The following is a 23,112-nucleotide window of genomic DNA, read 5'->3' as shown; positions in this document are numbered from 1 at the left end:
TTCATAAGTATGCTAGTCTACAAATTTTTCAGAAGGTCCTATATAAGAAAGAGTTCAAGTTTCTTTCAATTTGTTCATTTACATCAATTTAAAGCCTAAATAATATAAATATCATTTACTATGTTCCAAAATACAAGCGTAAAAGTAAACATGTAGTATATAAAGGAAAAAATTAACGAACGCAAATAATGTATCCTTCCACTTACTTGTAGTGTAGCCGAATTCATCTTCTTCTTCAGTATCTGCTTCTTTTTCTTCTTTACTCCTCTTTATAGCACCGGCTGATGCTCTATCGATCTAGAAGATATAATTGCTATTAGTATATGTATGTATAAATAATGATTAGCACTGTGTTGAATTCCGCCAACCAACACACAATGTTTCGAAAGTTCGGAGGAAAGTTGGGAACGGAGTGTCTTAATATTACGTTCTCTCTGCCTACCTCGCTATATTATACCCTGCTATATTTATATAAAAAACTACGTAGTTTAAAATTAAGTAGTTTCCCACGAATGTACCCTTACATCTTTGAACCAACGGATTGTAATGCAGTTGATATTTACTAATATATAATGATTTAATGATATAAACCAGTGGTAATGCAGATGTATACATAAATAATGTTATAAATAACTATCACAATTTGTTATTGTTCTAGTAAGTTTACACAAAATCTATACATATAGCCTTCAATTTAGTGATCTCATAAATAATAAACATACATCTATTTATTTCCGTACAGCTCGTATATTTTTTTTTCTCTAAATGTTGGATAAATATTCATTCTGGTAAGAAATCGAACTCACGACCTTTTATTTATTTTAACCAAATTACTAGTCCATCACTCCAAACATATGGAAAAAACATAAACTTATGAAACTAAAAATATATATGAAATGCGTACAAAACAGAGCGCAAAATTCATTTTGTACCCACAAATTTACGCTTAAAATGCTTTGAATCAGCAAGCGTTTGTGATGGATGAATGAAAAGCAAACCGTTACATCCTGATTGCTGTATTTTGTTTTGTTATATTTAAAATTGGAAATCCATATATATTTTAAGCCCGCCGTGGTGCAGTGGCTACAGCGGTCATAGCCTCTGACTGTAATCGCGAGGGTTGTGGGTTCGTTCATACTCGAAGGATTAAATTATTATAAGTCCTGAAGTTTACTCAATATTTCACTCTACTCATTACGCAAGCTGTAGAATGACGTTTACTATAAATCTAAATCAACAACCATTAATGTAGCAATAAACGTATATAGAATATATATATTTATTTAATTGACCAAATGATAAAAATTATCAACTAAAGTATAATAAGAAATTAAACTTACCTCAACTCCCTTATCTGAATAAGTCCTGCCCTGTAATTCTCTTTCATCTTCCTCGTCACTGCTTTCAGAATCTGAGTATACTCGTTTAGGAGGTTCTTGTTCTCCATTCACTTTAGGTTCTTCTACTTCTGTTTTCTTCTCCGTTGCTTCTCTTGCTAACTCTTTCTCTACTTCTGGCTCCGATGTTACTGTTATCTGTTGAATTCGTAGTGTTGTTATGTTTTGTTTTTAATATAAGAATTTTTACATGTGACAAAGCTGAAAATGAGAAACGAAGTTCCTAACAGCATTACCCTTCCCCTACTAAGTTTCCTTAATGTGTGGCAATAACCATTTGAAACGCGTTAAGATTGTTTTATAAAGTAACTGGAAAAATAAATGTTTTTCCTCCTTATTCTCGTCACGAATAATCAATATAAACTTATGAATAGCATACTGTATTTTAATGTGCTCTCATTGAACATAACTTCACTAACTATGATGTTTAATAAATTTAAATACAGTATTTATTGTAAAGCAAAATCATTTCATAAAGGAAAATGTTTGTATAATAATTATGTATGTAATTATAGATATTCGTACATATGGTATTTCAAATATATAATTTAATTTAGTGTAAAACGCAAAATTGGTCCAAATAATTTGTGAAAAACGGTAGTTAAATAATAAAACGAAATTTGTAATCATGTGTATATCATATGTATTTGTATTTTATATTTTTTTGCTTAACTCAGCACCTTTCATTCTTCTCCTACGCCCAATGTTAATAATCAATCCTAATCCATAAATTGCAACCATAGATTGAAATAGACAGAGATGGAGGACGGCATGCAGGTTAGTGATTGGATAGACATGTCGAACAATACAAGATTGACGTTAACTGGAGATAGGAGATACATTATTAATATTGGGCGTTATAGAGCATTGAATGTCTAAACTTAATATTATTAAAATAGAATTATATATAAAAAGATAAGTAAAGAGCGAGTTTTCCAATTGTATTGTATCCAATCTATATATTACCTTTATATCATGTTGTGGTGGTTTAGGCGCGGGTGTCTTCTTAAAACTTGGCCGAGGATGAGGCTTCGTTGGTGGTGTTGTGTCATCTGAAGAATCCGTGTTCTAGACAAATAAATGGCATGACATTTACGTGATTGTATTAAATTAAGTAAATATTTATTAGATTAAATAAATATTTCTTACCCAAGTTATAAGACTTTGTACGGTCAAAGTGACAGCATCCCGGGCCGCCTTAATGAGTTCTACGGCACGTTCATGCTGCGCTGTTCTTACGCAAACGCCGTCCACTTCTAGGATTCTGTCGCCTGTCTGTTTTTATAAATAATTATTTAAATTTACAAAATTTAAGTTTTTAAGGAAAAAACAAGGTAAACTTACGTATGACACGCTTTTTCTTTGTTTTAATTTAAGAAAGAAAGTAGTTGTTGATTCCACAAAAAAACAGATTTTTGTATTGTTTAATTTATATTAAACTGGAATACTTAATTAACTGGAATTTGTTTTCTAAGGTATTTAAAGATTAATAGAGATATTCAAAAGGAATTAATTATTTTTCTATGCTTGTTCATTATAAGTTACCTGTAACTGCCCGCACTGAGCCGCCGGGCTATTTGGTACAACATTCTTAATGAAGATCCCGAAAATTGCCTTATCGCTGCCGTTCTCCCCATTCTGATTTGCGATTATATCCACCTAACACAAAAAGAAAATAAATTAGAACAAAAGTTATTATTATGGCGCATTTAAGCACAGTCAAAACTTAGCAGCATTAATAATTAATTAATTTCCACAAGATTATTACCTTTCCACCGACTATACTGACTCCCAACGGAGCTCCTGGCCGTCGTTTCAAGGTGACTCTTCGAGGCGGACCCCATCGCTGACCGGATCCCTCCCGTCGGTCCTTAGACACTGTTACCGTCATTGTTGGTAGCGCGTAACTGTTGAGGAAAGAGATTTATGGAGAGAGAACGGAAGCTAAATATTTTTAAGCTTAGATATTAAAACTCTAATTTATTAATTATTTATAGTATTACATATTTTTATATATTTATGATATTGTTTAGCTTTACGCCGTACAGTAGAGTAGGCAGAGGGAGCTTAAGATCCTAGTATTAATACTGTTCCCATTAAGAAACTTCCTTTCCCCACTTTCCCTCAAATTCTGACTGCATTGCGTGTGGAGTGGCTCAACGCCGCGCTTTGCCTCGACATCGGAGGGAAGAAATAAAAATATTAAATATTTCACTTCCTTGAGTGGGAATCGAACCCACTGTCGCGTGTACGTCACAGTCACACGTTTGTGCCCCAGCGTTACGGCTGGTCTATTTATGAATGATGCTTCAAAACATCTGCATCATATTGTAACGACGGACCAAGATAACATATATATTTATATGTACATAACATACACTCGATTAGTTCCAGACTCCCGACAATTGAATGATTTCACATGGCGAGCTGGATTAGCAAACAAATACGTTCAATTTTGAATGAATGAGTAGATCAATTTGTTTTGCATAATAACATTTTCCTCGCTCTGTTCGATAAAGTGCGGCGTTTAGTTCTGTCACGTAAATGGATCGAGATATACACAGGAAAAGCCGAGTAGAAGTAAACATTTTTCTAAAAGAATAAAATCTTTTTTGCTTTATTAAGTGATTACGTTATTAATTACTATTTTAGTATAGTTAATGGTACCAAATAATGTTAAATACATATCAGTATAGTTTAACGAAGGGATCCGGTCACCTGACTGACCGACAACGCGAAACCGACGAATTTCGCGTGGTAGATTGTCATGTGTTACTTGGGGAACATAGAGAAGCACTAAAAATATTTTTCAATATTCTTACGGGAACAGAAAAATGAGTTTTTAAATGCACGGAAACGAAGTTGGAGTGGTAACTAATAATAAGAGCATATAAAAAAAATATACGTTTTACAATCATTTTGTAAAGAAATCTTAGTAATGTAGCGTGGATAGTTTTTCTAGAGCCGCCGCGTGACCGTGATGCGGTCCATTGTTGTTTAAGCCTATTAGCTTAAGTTAATTAAAACGGTAACTTAATTATAACACTTAGAATAGACATTTCTTACGATATGTACATAGGTGCAAGAGTAGAGTAAATATTTTAGAATACATATTAGTAATTTTGATTTCTTGGAAAATAAAAACTGAAAAATTTAAATAGCTATACAAAGTATCCCGCATAGCATTGGTTGGCAGAGGGAACCTAATGTTAAGATACTCCGTTCCCCATTAAGTTCCCCAATAATTAATTCTCTCAAGTGTCCAGCCATCGCATTTAAACAATGGCCTTAAATTATAAGATTATAATTTAAAAAAAAATGGTAATAGAAAAGTTTCTATATAGTACAATTCTAATAACACTAAACAACTCATGGGCCAAGTTTATAGGAAAAGAAACTGCAATTTCCGTGTCTCATTAGATACAGACGGATTTGGGTTACACCTAAAGTAGCCTACTAAATACCTATTTGGCAGGAAATTAGACCCAAAGAAGACTGAATCAACGGGTTCTTTTTACCTTAAGAATATAGTTGCTATATGTATATTTTGAAGCCGCAATGGCACAGCGTCTGACTGTGATTTGGTTATGGTTATAGGTTCGAATCCTACTCGAGGGAATCAATATATTTTTACTGTTTTAATTTCGTAAGTAAAAATAATCCTCACAGCAAGTAATATTTTGAAAACTGGGTTTTATGTATATCGGCTGAAATAAGCTTAAACTAAATAACTATAAATTAAAGAAAAAAATAAAAGAAGGTTCACGCTTTTTCCCGCATTTAAAAAAAATAATGTAATGTTAAGAAGACTAATTAATATAAAATAATTTATTAAATATCATTCACAATAAAAATTTAGTGTATAAATTAAACTGGTATGAAGAAGAATTGGAAATACAAAAGTTATTCAAACAGTGCACTCAACCGTCCTTGCTCAGAGTACAATTGAGAACTATCGCTAAGAAAAGGCTTTAAAACAAATAAATGAAAAAATTATAACATTCATAATATAATATTGTTTATTATATTATTGGTCTACACTAACAGAGCTCCATACACACTGACTACATGAGTCGGTATTTATTATAGGCACTTATATATTTTTTAATATTGATAATTCCCTTTTAGTATTTATAAAAATATAGAAATTTACTTTCATTTAGAACGGAAAATATTTGAGCTGGACTAAAACCTGCGCTTTTTAGAATCCACAAAAAACAATCGTATGTAAAACTCGATGTATGGCCCTATTCGTTCAAATACCTACTACTTATACCTACGTTTCTAAATGTTTTTCTATCCTTAGTATGCGAATATCTCTTTATACAAAGTTAAATTTCTTTTAATTTATGATAGAATAAGCTAACGATTTGCATTTCATTCATATGAAATGTTTCTAAAAATTGTAACGTAGCAGGAAAAATACATTATTTATATCTTTCATACAAAATACAGGAAATAAGTGTAAAATATATATATATATGTCCTTAATAAATTACTTTTGATAAAGATGAATGTCCTAAGAGATTAAAAAAATAGATAAATATTTTGGCTTAGATCCAACTCACTGATAAATAAGAAAATAATAAAGAAGTTTATTACAAAATTATTGTGGCTTAAGACAATCAAATTGCTTGTAATTGTTTTATAACATTAACTTCCTTATTTCTCGTGATTTTTTAAGATATCCATGTCGTATCCATAGAAAAATTGCCGGAAGTAGACCATTTCACAGATGCGAGGAGCGTGGAAGGAAATTCCTATGAAACCGCACAGTAGTGAAGTGCCACATATCCAGATGATGTGAATAATATTAAAGTTTTCTGAGAATGGAATCTGGAATTGTTGTCTGCTCTACGACGACCTCAATATGATATTTAATGTAATATTTAATGCAAGAATTGCTTTTTTATAAAGTATTTTTAACAACAATGTACTTTAACTTGTTCTCCATATCTAAACTTTGTGCATAAATAAAAAATCATTTGTCCACACAACAGTACACGGCAAGCGTCGCAATCACTCAGCGATGCGATTCAGCGAACACGACTATACTAGTATGTAGGTGCGGTGTTTACCTTCGTATAAGCAGATATGAACATTATATATTTACTTCCTCTATAAAGTTTTTTTGTTATTAAGGTTCATTTATTTAGATAATTCATTCTTTAATAATTATTTCGAATGTAGCTTTGGTTTTGTGGTTCATTTATTAGGTTCACATTCAAAAGTAAATAATTACACTGTTTTCTATCATATCTGTTATTCAAAACATCCAGGACATATGAAGACACAATTGCCTTTTTCAATTTCACGCATGAAGCATGCTAAACAGAGGGAACCTAATATCAAGTTCAATTCAAATTCAAGAGTCTGTTGTCCAATTTCGAGATTTTGCGTATAGAATGGCGAAATTCGAATAAAAACGGCACCTCAGGATCAACCAGAGTTAAGACCGATACATAAATACTGGTCTTAGAGCAAGAAAATTAAAATAATTCATTTCCTTAAATGAGTATTGAACCCTTACAATTTTGGGTGTTTTAGTCAGACACCGCTGCGCTACGACGGCTCCATGCATTTCTTCTTCTGTGACATTTTTTCACTTGTCACATAAATTCACATATAAAACAGTTATACATAAATTCTAAGAATTGATTAGAGCGAACAATAGAATTGACCTTAATAACAAAGATGTCAGGGTGCACGATAGGAGCCTCCACGTGGCGCACCCTGGAAGCAGCTAGGTCCGGTAACGCAGGGCCTAGGCTGACTGATCCTGTCCCCACAATGAATTGGAATGTTCCAAAAGCCAGTAACTGCCCTTCTCAGGGCCAAACAAGTGACCACGCCGATTGTGACGAATCTAACCTTAACCCTTACCGAGCAGCTATGGAAGCAACAGATGCCGCAGTCGACGTGGCTAAATACTGGCAAAATGTGATATGAATTCTCCATTCATTGACACGAAGAAGAAGAAGACAAAGATGTCCTTAGAAAAATGTATTTTAATCATAGAATATTGGAATATTTATAAGCTTATTAAATATTTATAAATTTCTTCACAATTTATGGAAAGTTTTTTAGCCTTTAAAATTTGAGGCCGTTAGAAAGAAAAAAATACAAAATTGTATCTTTTCGTATCTCCTTCATTTTTTGACAGAGAAAACAGTGAGATCGTTTTACTTTATTTTAGCTACTACAACTACTACTATTTACTCTACTCTATTATGAGATTTTATGTAAAATGTCAAAACCATTTATCTATAATAAATCGTCTATAATAATATTCTTCAGATATTCATATTTCAAGGAGTTAAATTTTAAATGACGATATGATAGCGCTCGTCGTCGCCTGAGCGTATAATTCGCTGTTCAATGCACCGGATGCACATTTGCCCATCTCCTGCCCACTTACACCGAATCTAGTATGAAATGATACATCATGAAATATTATTACCTATCAGTTGTAGGATGTTACCGGTCAGTTATATTTGGCTTTTTTTTATTAATTTGGCTCTACCTAACTAATCCTTTATGTTGAACAAAAATATCCAACTATAAGATAACTTGGCGGCTAAATTTTAAACAGACATTTTTACCCAAATCTGACAGGAAAATATTGTTTACTACTAGGTACTTACTTATATATAACGGGTATTCGCCGTAAATAAGCCGTGATGGACGGTAGTTATCGAAAGTGCGCATGCCCCACGTGTTTTGGTAGATTTTCTTTCATAGAAAAAGGAATTGGAGGCAAATGTGCATACATTGTAAGGAGCCTTTAAGCCTACACTTTTCTGGTAAGTGCTCAGAACTTATCACCCATTCGCGCCGTTTATTGATTTGGATATCTATTTTTCACCTATTCTTTTCAATTTTTTATGCAATAATTATACATTTATAATGCTAATATATAAATAATTATAATGCTAATATAATAAATATATAACTAACTCACTACCTTTACCTATGGTAGCATTTACCTGTGGATTCGCCTAATAAATGAAATAATTGGAGAGTTGTGCTGACAGTAACTCTAACCACAAATATAGCCTTCCTCGATAATTGAGCTCTACGAAACAAACAACTTTTCCATTTAAATCTTTTCTTAACTTTAAAAGTTACTGAGACTAAAAAAAGTTAAAAAGTTTAAAAGTTAAAGAGAAAAAAATGTTTGTTCTAATTTTTCTTCGGATTAAATGAAACAAACTGAAAATGTAGAGATAAGAAATAACTTATACGTACGAAAAGTATTAAATTTAGAGAATGAATGTGATAACTGAGCTTCCTTAAGAAAACTTTAGAATGTCTTCATAAAAGGAAGTTCTGATAGTACGTTAATAGCGTCGTTTGATCGTATAATACAGTTCACCGGAGTTCAGTGCACCGGATAAACAATTTTCATCATCCGATTGATATTTTAATTTAGTTTAGGTTTTGCATATCAATATATTCATATGAAATTATTCCGTTACTCAGTGATTGAATGACATACAAATTTAACCAAGGAATTTTGGCTAAAAAAATTCCATACGAGTGCCGTAGAGAATGTAGGGGAGCAAGGAGGGTTTTTCGAAATTCTCGCAGGGGGAACGGAAAAAATATAGAATTTTCAAAAAGTAAAAGAGAATGAGTCAATTAATGTTATTGGGTGACCTTAGATACTCTGTCTAAGTAGTCAGTCAGTTAGTCTCTTATGTGAAATATTGCTATATAACATTTTTGTATATCCTATATAACATTGGGTAGTCCTGTAAATAAAACTATAAATAAATAAAAGTTGTACTATCTAAGTAATAATAAAGTAACAAACAAATAAATTATGTATTTTGTGAAAAAAAAGGTATATTTTTGCTTGTTTTATTGTTTTGCGTAAGAACTATAAAGATAGATAAACATTGCGGATGAAATAAATTCCTTGGAAAAGTTTTATTATAGAACATAAAGTTTATTATGAACATAGAAGCAAAGGAGAGAAATGTTTTTTACAACACAAACGGAGGTAACCAATTCATATCTCGGTTGAGTATTTTTATTTCCCTTCTGATAAAGCGCAGCGTTAAGTTATGCTACTAAATACGCAATGTCCCGAAAAATTGGGAACGTAGGGACTCGCCACTAGGTTCCCTCTCCCTAACCCGCTAAGCAAAATAAAAAAAAAAACCAACACACATTAATGAAAAAGAATGGGAAGTAATACGACGATACGATATATATATCTAAATATGTACAATACAGTATCTATACATTGCTACTGCACTGTTTGTAATCACTCTACTCGATACAGCGTTGGCGTTATAATAGGATTAGTGAACGACTGTGTGCTAACAAAATATAACTAGTGGTATTGTTACATTACTATTTTTGAAAAAAATATGTTTTTACAATCGTTAATATAACTTGCCGTATTAGTTAGTTTCTTGCAAGCTGAACTTGACCCACTCCGCAGTATTTGATTCATAGTCACCCTCATAATAAGACAAAATGAAATAGTATGTCAATCAGATTTCAAGTTTTCGCCTATATCATAAATGTGGGTACTTTGTTTTTCCTATACATTGGTTTTTTTTAACTTCACGCTGTATTTTTCACAGCAGAGTAGGCAGAGGGAAACTGGGAACCTAATATTAAGATACTTTGTTACCATTAACACACTACCGTTCCCTATTTTCCGCCAATTTCTCGAGGCGCGTTTGGCGGGATTCAACGCTGCGAAGAAATGAAAATATTAAATATTTTATTTTTTCGAGTTGGGACTAAACCCACAACTAGCCGCCTATACAGCCACGACCGGCCTCACGATATTATACGATAGATTTAAATGAGAATTGAATAGAATTAGCAACATAGGCTATAATATCTTGTAAAGTATTTTTAACAATAATTTGAAAATATATTGAGTATGAGTGTCCTAAATAAAATTTTCTACACAAACTTTTGTATCTCTGTGATTTTGAGGTTTTTTTTAATACATTATTTAGTAGTAGTACACTTTGGTTCTGAGGATGCGATATATACATAATAACTTAAATCTTTGTGTAAAGAGAAAATGCGTAGAAAATTAATAATATATTTATTATGATTTTAAAAGAATACAAAAAACAAAACAATAGTGTTCAAAAAAAGTTGCAATGCGACAAAAAACATAGATAAAAAAAATTCTACATAAAAAAAACTTACCAGAATTTATTAATAACACTACATTTCCCGGTTACAACCGAAAATGTTATGATTTTGCCGAAAAAAAGTTAGAAAGCCCTTTACGTTGACAGACCGCAAGATGTCCACCCGCAATGAGCCAGTGAGGTCGGTTAACCGTAACTCAATTAGACGTATTACCCGGCTTTTTAGTGATGTTGTGATATCGATATTATTTTATATAGGGATGTGATTTTTTATTTAATAAATTATAGTTAAATCATTTGGATCCTCCACAAAATTTGACAAGATTTGGAGTAGTTGTGATGCAATTGGCACCTGAGATAGTACATGATACTTATGAATTTGCATGCAGGAAATTTACTATTAAATTTCCTGCATGCAAATTCATATTAAATTACTCAGGCGAGAAAAAGGCTTTTTAAAAATTATTTATTTAATTTTATAAACAACCTTTCTGTTTTAAAGCAAGTTGAAGACAGAGAATCTTTATTAAAATTTTATATAATTCGAAACAGTTAAATCAGCAAAATACTAAAACACTATTGTTCGATTCCGCGAGGTGCAAGTGCGGCGTCATCGGAATGTATCCTTATGCTTATGTAACTCCTCCCTCCTTAAGATGGAAGCTGGTCCTGCAGGTTCCTGAAGCGTCCTCGCTGCTGGTTTCCTCCGGGACTCTGGGAAAATGCTCGTAGATTTTCCAAAAATAACATTTATTATAGTAGTATATAATAATCAAGATCAGCTTGAAACAGCCAGGATAATACTCTATTTCTTTATTTTCTCCTCTTCTTCTAGGGTTTGGATATTATATGCAAGTTGATGTATATAATCGAGAGGTATATATTCTAAATCCTTCTTTTAGGTAAGAGTACCCTTCGTTACCAAGTATAAGGGTTGGAATGAGGAATAATTGTTAGGTTTTATTTATCATTAGAAATGGAAGGAATTTCTAGGATGGAAATTAGGAAATGTTCTGTACTATATGCTTTCATCATAATAGACACTTTGATTTATTTATTTGAATAGGTTTAATGCTTACAAAATTAAAAACTACATATATTTTTATGAATTAATAAATTTCCTTATTATAATTATTAGTATCGAACTACTATCGAAACTAAACCATATATAATACCATGATTAACTCTAGAAATAGTAAAAATATTTTTATTTTTTTATTTTTTATAAGTAAATCTAACTTATATTCTATTTTATTTCTATAAACCTTATGTATCCTTTAAGATGAAGTATTCTCGCATACAACAAAATAAGTTCTTTAAAATTATTATATATATAATAATTATTTGTATATAAAATTATTATATATAATATTTATTCGTTATTAAGTAAATACAAGCAAGGTTAAACATATTATTTTGTTTTTTTTTCTTTTTCTTTAATTAATAAAATGTAAATAATATAATATAATAAAATTCCATTATGTATGGGATCTAGGGTTATTTTGGCTCTTGTGTGGAACACGACGGACCTGATGAGGCCTTCGTAGCAATTTATAACGAACTCTATTAGAGTTAGAGTTTGGATGATTTTTTATAATCTCCGTCCTATTGTAAGGGTGCAAATTAATTATTTTATACGGACCTTTGAAATCTGGTATGGCTTCATCTCTGAGCGTCGTCTTAGCTACTTGCTCATAGACTGTTTCACCTACCTTATGTGGTTTTCTTATGTACTTCCTTAAAGATGATACAATTTTCTTCTCAGTATTATTTACTTTTACCAATATCCTAGTATTAGTTAATCTATTGTCTACTCTGTATTTCGAGCTGGGTGTTATTTTAGGGTTAAACTTTGAACTGGGCGTTATTTTAGGGTTAAACTGCCTGACTTGTCTGTCATTATCGTTATATTTAATTAGTAAGCCTTTATTTTCGTTATCTGGTTGGGAATGGTTAGTAGATACTAGATTATCAGGGTTGATTGTTAAAATACTCATACTGTCAGTCTCAGTCTCTGACGGGATAATGTTTTGTCTGTCGTTGTCAGGCTCTATGTTATTATCGTTGTTATTACTAGATACAAGGGGTACCTGCGCTATGTTTTCACTAGTTTGTGCACCTACGTCTTGGGATATACTGTCATTTATAATGTCGTCTCTATTATTATTAGAATTTACGGTTGATAATGATTCTACATTTTTGTGAGATATTTCATTCATAGGAAAGGCGTCGGCTTTTATATTTTGTTTGCCTTTTTTATATATAACATTATATGGTCGTAAATTAAATGTACCTATGTTACATATGGTTCGTCCTTCTGAATTGGTATTAATGACTTTAGTTATAAATTTTCCATTTTTAACATTAATAATAGCAGCAGGGGATGTTAATCCCTTAGACCAAATATAGTCGTCGTAGATATAAAATCCGTCAGTATAGTTTGTTTTTAACGTGATAAGTTTTTCACACTTTGGTTCTATTTTTATAAGTTTCTTATTATAGTCGAAATAAATAGGTATGTCGGCTGTCGCTGTATGTAGTATTTTATTTTTCAAATTAATATTGCTAGATAATGATTTTAATAAATCTAGACCTATAAGTCCTTTGTATTTAGGGTCGAAATCAAAAATAAGGAATTTATGAAGAATATCGCTATTAAAGATTGGGGGTAAGGGTAAATTTACTACATGACTATGCTGTGTTGTCGCATGAGCTGTTTTTATTTCAAATGGTTCATATTCTACACAATTTTGAAAAATAGAATTAAGTATAACTTCTGGTGAGATAAGGGATCTCGAAGCTCCTGTGTCAATTAAAAACTTACCTTTAAATTCGGGAATTACTATGTAGGGTAAATGATCTTTATCCTGATTATTTATTTTTACTATCTCTTTACGTCTGGGTCTATGCCTAACGTAAAATCCTGCTGGTTACTTATTTCGTCATTAACTGGTTCATAAGTATCCTGCTCGTCTGGTATATGTATATTATCATAATAATACTCACCTGGGGTGTAGTGTTGGGAATACTCATTGAGTTGTTGCTCCTGTGGCTCGTCTGTGTAGAAGAGTTCCTCCACTGCGAACTGCGGCTTCTCTGGTTTATTTGTTGACCTCATAGTCACATCTGATATTTTTTGGGGTGGATTTATTTGCTGGTGAGGGATGTTACCTCTATGATTAATAAAAGGTCTATAATTACCTGAGGGTTGTCGGTTTTTCCATGGTAGCATTGACTGAACCCATTGTTGACGTTGTTCTGGTGTCCAGTTATTTTGTCTAGGGGTAAAATTTGAATTTACGTGCATAGGTGGATTATTTAATCTAGATTGTGAATTTGAAAATGGAATAAAGTTTCTATGATTTTCTTTAACCTTACTTTGGGGGTTTGACATTTTAAAATTATTATCAAATCTATTGTATGTGAGCTTAGCTTCTTCTTGCCTAGCTTGTACAATTGCTAGTTCTAATGTGGTAGGCCTGGCTAGACGCACACCTATTGAAATTTGAAAGTCTAATTGGTTCGTATATTGCTCTATAACCATGTTTTCATAATATTCTTTGTTACTATGTTTACCTACGGACAAAAGGGTGTCAAGTATGTCTCGAAGGCGTTTCCCAAAAGTTTCCGCGTCTTCATTTTTATTACGTCGCGTTCGAGTTAGCTCTTGCATTAGTTGTATTTCGTTCCTAGGTTCACCTAATCTTCTAATCAAAGCGCGTTTAATCGCGTCCCACGAGTCTAGAGACTCTTCGTATGCTATTGCATCTATTGCGGCTCCACTGAGTCTACTTTTTATCAAACACACAATAGCGGGGTGGTGTTTCGCTGCGCCCTCTATTAATTTCAATATATTATCTACTTCTCTAATATAAAAATTCAACGTTTTTGAATTACCATCGTAACGTGGCATAAAATCTGAAATTAACTTAAAACTAGAATTCTCGCAATTTTCAAAAGACATTTTATCTTTTAATCACGACTAACCTATTTAACAAAATAATTCAAACAAATAAAATATTTCAATTCAATATAATATTTATTAAAATAATATTTTATTATTTCATTTAATTATTTATTCATTATTTCATTTCATTTATTTATTATTTCATTTCATTTATTTATTATTTCATTTCATTTATTATTTCATTTATTTATTATTTCATTTCATTTATTATTTCATTTATTTATTATTTCATTTCATTTATTATTTCATTTATTTATTATTTCATTTATTTCTCATAAACTTATTCAATAATAGTAAATGCCTATCGCGATTTGAGCTATATAGACAGATACAAAAATACGGAAGGAAATATAGCATAGGAACTTGGATAACAAAAGTACTCACCAAAGAAACCTCTGCATCTCCAACCGGGACTCAACTGCTTGGCAGAACCTCCGATGCTTAGGTGCTCCGCCGGTCTCGCCGTCGTAGATTCTTCTTAATAGATCGCGGTAATAACGATAGAAACCGTTCGCGGGCTTTAAGAGTTTGATTAAAGCCAAACACGCCGCGATCCTACCGACTGCGCCAGTTAAATTACTCAGGCGAGAAAAAGGCTTTTTAAAAATTATTTATTTAATTTTATAAACAACCTTTCTGTTTTAAAGCAAGTTGAAGACAGAGAATCTTTATTAAAATTTTATATAATTCGAAACAGTTAAATCAGCAAAATACTAAAACACTATTGTTCGATTCCGCGAGGTGCAAGTGCGGCGTCATCGGAATGTATCCTTATGCTTATGTAACTCAGAGGAGGAAAAAAATTTATAAAATAAATTATTAATAATGGAATCACAACAAAATCGAATTAAATCTAATCAGAGCAGGGAAACAAAGAAAAATAAAAGCATTACTTATCTGATATTATAAAACTAAAGAGTTCGTTTGGTTCAATACACTAATATCAGGAACTATTAGTTCGAATTTATAATGTATATTTGTGTCAGACTATCCAATCATCGAGGAAGACTCCATCATCTTAATCATTTTATCATGAGAATAAAAGCTAGTTGGATATAAACCCACAACCAATATGTATCTATAATATATGGTATAACATACATATGCCTCAACTATACCATGCATACTAATATTATTAAGGTAAATGATTATATAAATTAACCTCAATTTCTCTAATATATGGCATTTTATCACGAGATTTCCCGGAACGTTTTCAATTCGACCTCAGCAAATCGCCAAGGCTCAATCAATGAGTCTTAAGTTAGATTAATCAATTGTTGTGTTAACAATTACCACGCGTTATCCATTTGATACAGACGACAGCTTCTCAGTAGGTATTAAGAGACAAACATATGATATTGTAAGTCTCCGACTGGATTCTGTTTATGTACGTTTACTTCTAAATTATAGTATTTATATCTTTTTAAGACAAGAAATGATAATAATTAATTCTTTTGTGTGAGAATCGAAGTCACAACCATCGCGTTTACAGTTGCACTGTGTTACTGAACCACAAAGGCCTCAATGAACGTAATGTTGTTCAATGTAAATAACTTAATAAGAACTTGAATTAGCTTCTAGTTTAAATATTAAAGACTATTTTATTTATACAAGTTTATCTCGTCTAAATAACAGCTTGAACCGTAATAGTATTAGCATATCATAATAACGAACTCTATTAAAATTTCAATATCAACAGAACGCATTACTTTTATATCGATCTTAAATATTATTGCTTTCTCCATCACTATTAAAGACCTAACTTGTTGTTTTAATCTCCGTCTTCATAGTTTGTTCTAGACGGTTACTCTATTTGACCTAACGTACATTTACTAGGTTTCTGAGTTATTGTGTAATAATATGTATATATTTATAAGACCTAGGTTTTCTAAGCCATTACTAGTTTAAGTAAAATGTAACATAATGAATTGTGAAAATTATAGAGGCCCTATGACAGTAAAGGGAACAGGTGTTGGGTCCGATTCCCATTCGAGAAAATTAAATATTTAATCATTTCATTTCCTCGCTTTGGTAACGAGGTAAAGTGCGGCGTTAACTTCCACGCAACACGCAATGCGTTTAGAATTCGGTGGAAAGTGGAAAATGGAAGTTTCTCGATACGGTGTCTTAAGAGGCTAGTCAGATCAAAAAATAAGGTTTTACGAAACCATTTTTCTCTACAGCGGTATGAAGTATAAGAATTAGGAAATATTTTTTTACATCTACTGTATTTTAAATGTTTTAAGTTCATATAACTCAGTTTAAATTACCTAAAAATGTGTGCTGGTTAACGCAACCTAACGCCGAACTTTGGCCGTTCAAATTCCATAATTATATTATGACGGTAGATCAATATAAATGTATATTACATCGGAATAACCTAATCATATCTAAATGGCTATTATGATAATGTGATATTGCCTTAAATTGCCTAAATCCCAATAGAGATAAGACAAGTTTATATACATTTCGGCAATGTTTTATTGTATAATTTTTTTCATCGCATAGAGAAGAATATATAGGCTAGTAGTGCTAAGACACTCCGTTCTCCAGTTTCCAATTTTCGTATATGTTCAGTGGTGCAACTCAATGTCGCGCTTCATCTACCAAGTCGGGGAAACGAAAATATCTTTAAGCAATTTGAGAGGATATCCATATCCTTGTTTACTATTTTTTTAATAATATTACGCTTTATCCCGCATATAGTAGGATAGACAGATGGGACCTGGGAACCTAGCGTCAAGACACTCCATTATGAGATGAATTCCGTTCCACACTTTCCGCCAAATTATCGACGCAATGCGTTTTAAATAGCGGATCTCAACACCGAGCTTTGTCTCAGTACCAAAGCAAGGAAATGAAAATCACAAATATATCATCCCTCGAATCGAACCCACGAGTGTCGCGTTGACAGTCGCACGCTTGTGCCCCTGCGTCACAACAGCCTTATTTATTGGTATATAGATAAAAAATATTCATTATAAACTTCTATATAAATTACAATCGCATTCCGTGATGCTTTTTAGCAAAGTAGCCAATTTGAAACTTGCCATAAATTTAATGTATAGCACTAACCAATCGACCTCACTACCGTAATGAAACAATTCCACTATAAAAGGTTAATATTCCCTTAAGAATTAAAAAGCTAAGTATATTAAGCTTTTTCGATTATAGTAATTTGGATAAATGGTGAGTCCTCGTGGGGATATATGATATTAATTTTAAAAATTGTTCAGTAAATGTATGGTTTTGAAGTAAAATTAACTTTTGAGTGTAATCAATTTCATAATATCATTGTTAAAAAGTAAACTAAATGCCTGATTAGTGACTATAAAGAAATGATTGTAATTCATATTAAAAACGGCGACATATTAAAATTATCATTTTAACTACAAAATAAAGAGCATCTAAGACTAATGTAAAGCTAATGACGTATCAAGCCCAGACCAAGACATCAAAAATCATACTCTATTCCAATAAAATAAGGTTCAAAATTCAATAAATAAACGAAATCACAAAAATTACAATAAGATGTCCGTCCTCGTTGGTTGGGCTTCATCGCATTAAGTATCACGTTTTCAGTAACTCTAACGTCACAGTCAGTGACGACTCGTGAGGACGAATATTGAAGATAGCAGTAATATAGAGTGAGATTGTATACGAAACGGTTGTAAGTTCGATGTATTACTTATTTTCGTTCCTTCGCTCAGGAAACAACATAAAATTGTGTGGAACGGAGTGTCCGAACACAACGTTCCCTCTGCCTACCCTGCTATATGAGGAAAAGCTAAAAAACAGCATGTGAGGAGTGAGGACACAGCTGTTGAAGGTACGATTAACCCTTGAAAAAAGCATTTTCATTTTCTCGATGAAAAGAATTTTTGTACTGAGATGAGCGCGGCGTTGAATTTTGCCACTCTACACGCAAATTCTCGAAAATTGGGCGGTGAGCGGAGAACGGAGTGACATTACATTAACACTAGAATCCCTATACCGGGTAGGCATATGCAGAACGCAACCAGCCTTTTCCAGCCTGTAAAATTCATATTTTTTATTAATTTTACTCGGATGAGACCAATTAATTTCTCTCGACTTGCCGTATTACCGCTTTCTCTCGTCTCTACTATGCGACGATCTAGTAGGATTAATGGTAACCTTAGACATGTAATCAGAATTATACAGGCTTCAGGCTCTTAGCTGTCTGTAACGAATTAACGACTGTAGTTCATATTGTATCATAAATCGAAGAGAATGATTTAACATGCACTTTAAAGTGCGTAGATTAAAGTAAATTAGTAATTAGTTAAAGCAGATTTATGGTAAGTTATGTAAGGTAATCAGATTGTATGAGAATTACAAAGTTAAATAAATTTGTATGTATTAAGTTCTTTAAAAAAATTAAATAACGCCGTGATAACGTGGTTAAACTTTCTAATTAATACAGTTATTATGGTTCTCAGAGTAGCGTACTTATACAGGGTGGAAAAGGCAGCGCTTCTTTTACTGAAAGTGTATATAGGGTAAAATATTTCAAACCCAAAATTAAAAAAATTAATCAAGGTACCTCAACAGTTTAGACGTAGGATTTTTTTTCATTTCACGATTTTTATCCATACCTGTATTTCGTGTCACGCAGACATACGTATGCAACGTTGCCGCTTTGACAGGTAAGTGTGTGCGTGCCTATGTTATACTTTACAAATGGCGTTTTATTTTAAAACGATAATTTTATTATTTATTTTGTTTGAAAAAATTACTTTTTCATTTTTGAGAATTATTTTTTTTTCCGAATTATATTAGGCTTTTATAGAGTAGTTAAAACTGTGGTTTCATTTAAAGTGGTGCTGACAATTCCACTCTGTATATTTTTCTTTACCAATTATGATAAGTATAAATGGATTTTTAATTTAATTTACTAGAGACAGTTTAGTCAATCTGATCTGAATTTGACAGCAGGGTAGGTAGGGGAACCTAGTGATAAGACACTCCGTTCCCCACTCCCCGTTGAGTGGCAAACTCTACGCCGCGCTTTGCCTCGACACCAGAGCGAAGAAAAATTGAAATAAATAAAAAGTATAATAAATAAAGCATTTACAAACTTAATGCATAGATAGGTATTAACAGGCTAATTCGATATTTACAACAATTGAATAATAAAAAATATATAGCACTTACCTAGATCGTCGCGAAGGTACAGGAAATTTTAATGGTCCAGTAGATCTTCTCCTATCTTTTGAAACGGGGACAGTTAAATAATCCTCGTCTTCGGTTTCTGAGTTAGGGCTGTCCAAATTGACCAACGCTGGGGCAGAACGACGCCTATTAGGCAATGTCTTTGGCACATCTAACATGTCTCTTAAAACTTCACAATATTTACAATCTGTAGCTTCTTCTATATACGCTTTAGTTAATTCGTACGCGTAGTTCTCTAAAAAACACTTATGGCAGTCCGCTACGTAATTTGGGACCAAATCGGAATCTTCACTTTGTTCTTGTTTTTTAATCAATTTCTTCTCCATTTTATTGCAAGTATTACTGTTACTATCTAATTTACTTTCTTGTCTATTTTTTACTTTTTTCTCCAGTTCTTTTTCTCTTATTTCTTTTAGACATTCGGCTTGGTCGTTATAATATTCGACGCAACGACGTTCACTTTTGGACTGTTTCGTCGGACTTTTCTTTTTTAATTTCTTTGTTCCTATGTTTACATTTAAGGGTTCTATTCTTAAGGATTTCATTTGTTTTATAATATGTTCCTCCACGTAAGGGCGGCCATAAGACGACACTTCATCAACAGTATCGGCAGTGTTCTGTTCGTTAATTGTTTTGGCACAAATATCGCTGTCTTTGTTTGTAACAGCCAGTTTATCGTGTTTATTTAACTCTTTGATCTCAGTATCTCCGTTGATTTTATGATCGTTTTTTTCCGTACACTTTAGAGACGGGTCGTCTTCTAAACATGTTTCGTAACCGTCAATTTCGTGATCGATGTACAATAGATTATTTTCTTCCTGAACGATAATTTTCGTGCTGGCGTCGTAAAAACTTGCGGTGTCCGAAGCGGTCGGTGAATTAATGGATTCTTTCCAACTTTCGCCGTTTTTGTTTTTATCTTTATTTGCATCGCATTCCTTCCAATATTTTTCGAAACTAATCCTTTCTAGTCCCGTTGGGGTAACCGCAAAAACCATTTCGTCTGAAGTGGATAGATCTTTGCTCTGTTGTTTTGACAGAGATCTTTCCTCAGTTCCCTTTCTATCGGCTGATTTGCTTCTTATAGTTAGCTCTCTGGGACCTAACATAACGTCATCCTCAGTCATTGTCATATCGTCATCTAACGACTCATCGGATTTTGATGACTTTAAATCTGTCACACCATTCACTTTTTCAGTTTCAATTTTGATATCTTTAGAATTTTTTCTTTTTTCATTTATAGTGTCTTTTTTATAATCGTCATAGCTGATATCAGCTAATGCAGACAATTCCTCATCTTTTATAGATGAGTCTTCAGGCTCTAAGAGTATTTGCACCACTTCCAAGCCTTCGCCGTATTCTTGTAAGCATTCATGAAAAGAATCCATTCCTGTGTGATCATCAGAAGCCAGCGAATTCACACATTCCTAAGGAAAAAAATTAAATTTAGTATAAATACATCGACATATACAGTACACAGGTTATTATGATTATCGTATACATTATAGAAAAAATTTTTCAAGCGTTAATCACATACTAATAAAAAAATATTTAGAAATGTGCAAAGATTTCTACAAAGCAGACTTTGTATACGTAAACTGTGTGTGCGCAGACTCAAGTCCCGTCTACGTTCTAAGAAAGTACATACAAGTCCAAAATTAAAAAAAATTAACAACACGCACATAGAAGGACAGAGGGAACCTAGTGTTAAGACACTCCGTTGACCATTTTCCGCCGAATTCTGGAGACACTGCGTTGAGTGGTGGAAACATCGCCGCGCTTTGCCTCGACATCAGAACGAAGATTTAAAAATATTAAATGTTTAATTTCCTCGAGTGGGGATCGAACCCACAACCAGTCGCGTTAACAGTCACATACTTGTACCCCTGGGCCATGACTGCCCCCCATAACAAAAATGTTTTGCTTATAATTGTCTTTTTTAGTAAATATTAAATAAAATAGCAAACATTTTTTAAAACGTTTATTTGAGCACACAACAAAGCATTTCAAGTAACATTCAAGTGCTTTAGCCTCGTAAGCAACAAACATCAAAAATATTTTACCATCTATTAACAAATACTTACGATAAACTATCATTAATTTTATAGAAATAAAAATATTTTGGATTCAGCAACAATAAAAAAACAAAATTAAATTAAGTAACGAATAGTTATACCCGCTATAGTCAAGTCTTTGTCGACAAATAATAACTAAATTCTATAAAAATAAAAAATAAGATATCACAATAACTAAATTATTTTAAAATAAACATGCACTACAAAAAATTTTATACAAAAATTATTTCATACGCCAATTATTCTATAAGTACATAATAAAAATGTCTTTTAAACATTCCAAAACAGTCTTACAACATTAACTTATTTATTAATTCTAATTAAATATATATTCGTGGACACTTATGCGTGAATAAATTTATTTATTTATTTTAATTTGTCATAATTAACATTTATTATTTTATATTTTTTACTTATAATTCTATGATATGTTTGATTTTTACCTGTTATATAATAATAATAAATAATTGTTTGCGAATTAATTCAATAACTTTTTTTTATATTAAATGCGTTTTGGGGGTTTTGCAATAAAATTTAGATTAAGTATGTATTTTCTTATTTTATCTCCTTTTTGGGGCTTGTCTCTCTAATTAAGCTATACGTTTTTTTTTCAATTGTTTTTGTTATTATGAAATGAATTTTAATTTTCTAATGAAATTTTAGCGTTTACAAGCAGGCATCGATACATTTAAATAAATTGCCAAGAAGAAAACTTTCATTGAATTTCATTTCATTTAAGTAATGTATTGTGTATAGAAGATAATATTTATGCGAATAACATAAGATGTATATAATCAAAATTACGATACTTATTATCAAATTATTTTAAAAATAATGTATGCAGATTACATTTTAAAATTCATCCCATCTATATATGACCAAAAAAAGCGTTGCTTAACCTTAATAATTTTTCATATAATATGTTCTTTTATTAATAAACGTCATAAATAACATCAATCTAAGTTATCACATTTAAAAATTGACTACACACCGATTGCTAAGTTTCAATACACAACCAATTAATTATTTTAAATAAATATATGTATTATTATACTTAATTTATAATTGAGATACTTTGGCAGGACATCTATTAAGCCTTATTAATAACATTTAATTTAATATAATATAATAAATATATAAAATTAGCACGATAATTTTGAGAGCTTGATTTATTTTGCTAATGCAATAGAAAATAAATCAAATATTTAATTATTTGTGATTATATTCAATTCAACGGGAAAACCGTGAAGCTATTTAAAAACGCTTAACGTCACGCTAAACTTCACGCTTTTTCCCGCAAAGCAGGAGCAATATTTCAATGAGGAGAACGGACTTCTCCTCTTCGAGAGGAG

At 31.9% G+C, this 23,112-nt stretch overlaps 1 protein-coding gene across 1 annotated transcript in view; it reads right to left on the bottom strand.

Moving 5' to 3' along the window:
* LOC146535099 (multiple PDZ domain protein-like) overlaps positions 1–23,112 on the bottom strand; it is a 127,195-nt gene that overhangs the window by 49,987 nt on the left and 54,096 nt on the right. Inside the window, exons 18-24 of the mRNA XM_085191767.1 lie at positions 19,668–21,112; positions 3,166–3,304; positions 2,943–3,056; positions 2,547–2,672; positions 2,364–2,465; positions 1,341–1,535; positions 207–297 (exon numbers count right to left, since the gene is read on the bottom strand). Of these exons, the coding sequence (XP_085047893.1) occupies positions 207–297; positions 1,341–1,535; positions 2,364–2,465; positions 2,547–2,672; positions 2,943–3,056; positions 3,166–3,304; positions 19,668–21,112 (2,212 nt within the window). The remainder of the gene's footprint in view (positions 1–206; positions 298–1,340; positions 1,536–2,363; positions 2,466–2,546; positions 2,673–2,942; positions 3,057–3,165; positions 3,305–19,667; positions 21,113–23,112) is intronic.

The sequence above is a fragment of the Heliconius melpomene genome, chromosome 10 (assembly GCF_056956725.1).
Source record: "Heliconius melpomene rosina isolate 202511_hmr_F chromosome 10, ASM5695672v1, whole genome shotgun sequence".
Taxonomy (NCBI): domain Eukaryota; kingdom Metazoa; phylum Arthropoda; class Insecta; order Lepidoptera; family Nymphalidae; genus Heliconius; species Heliconius melpomene.
This window is presented reverse-complemented; position numbering and strand designations above follow the sequence as displayed.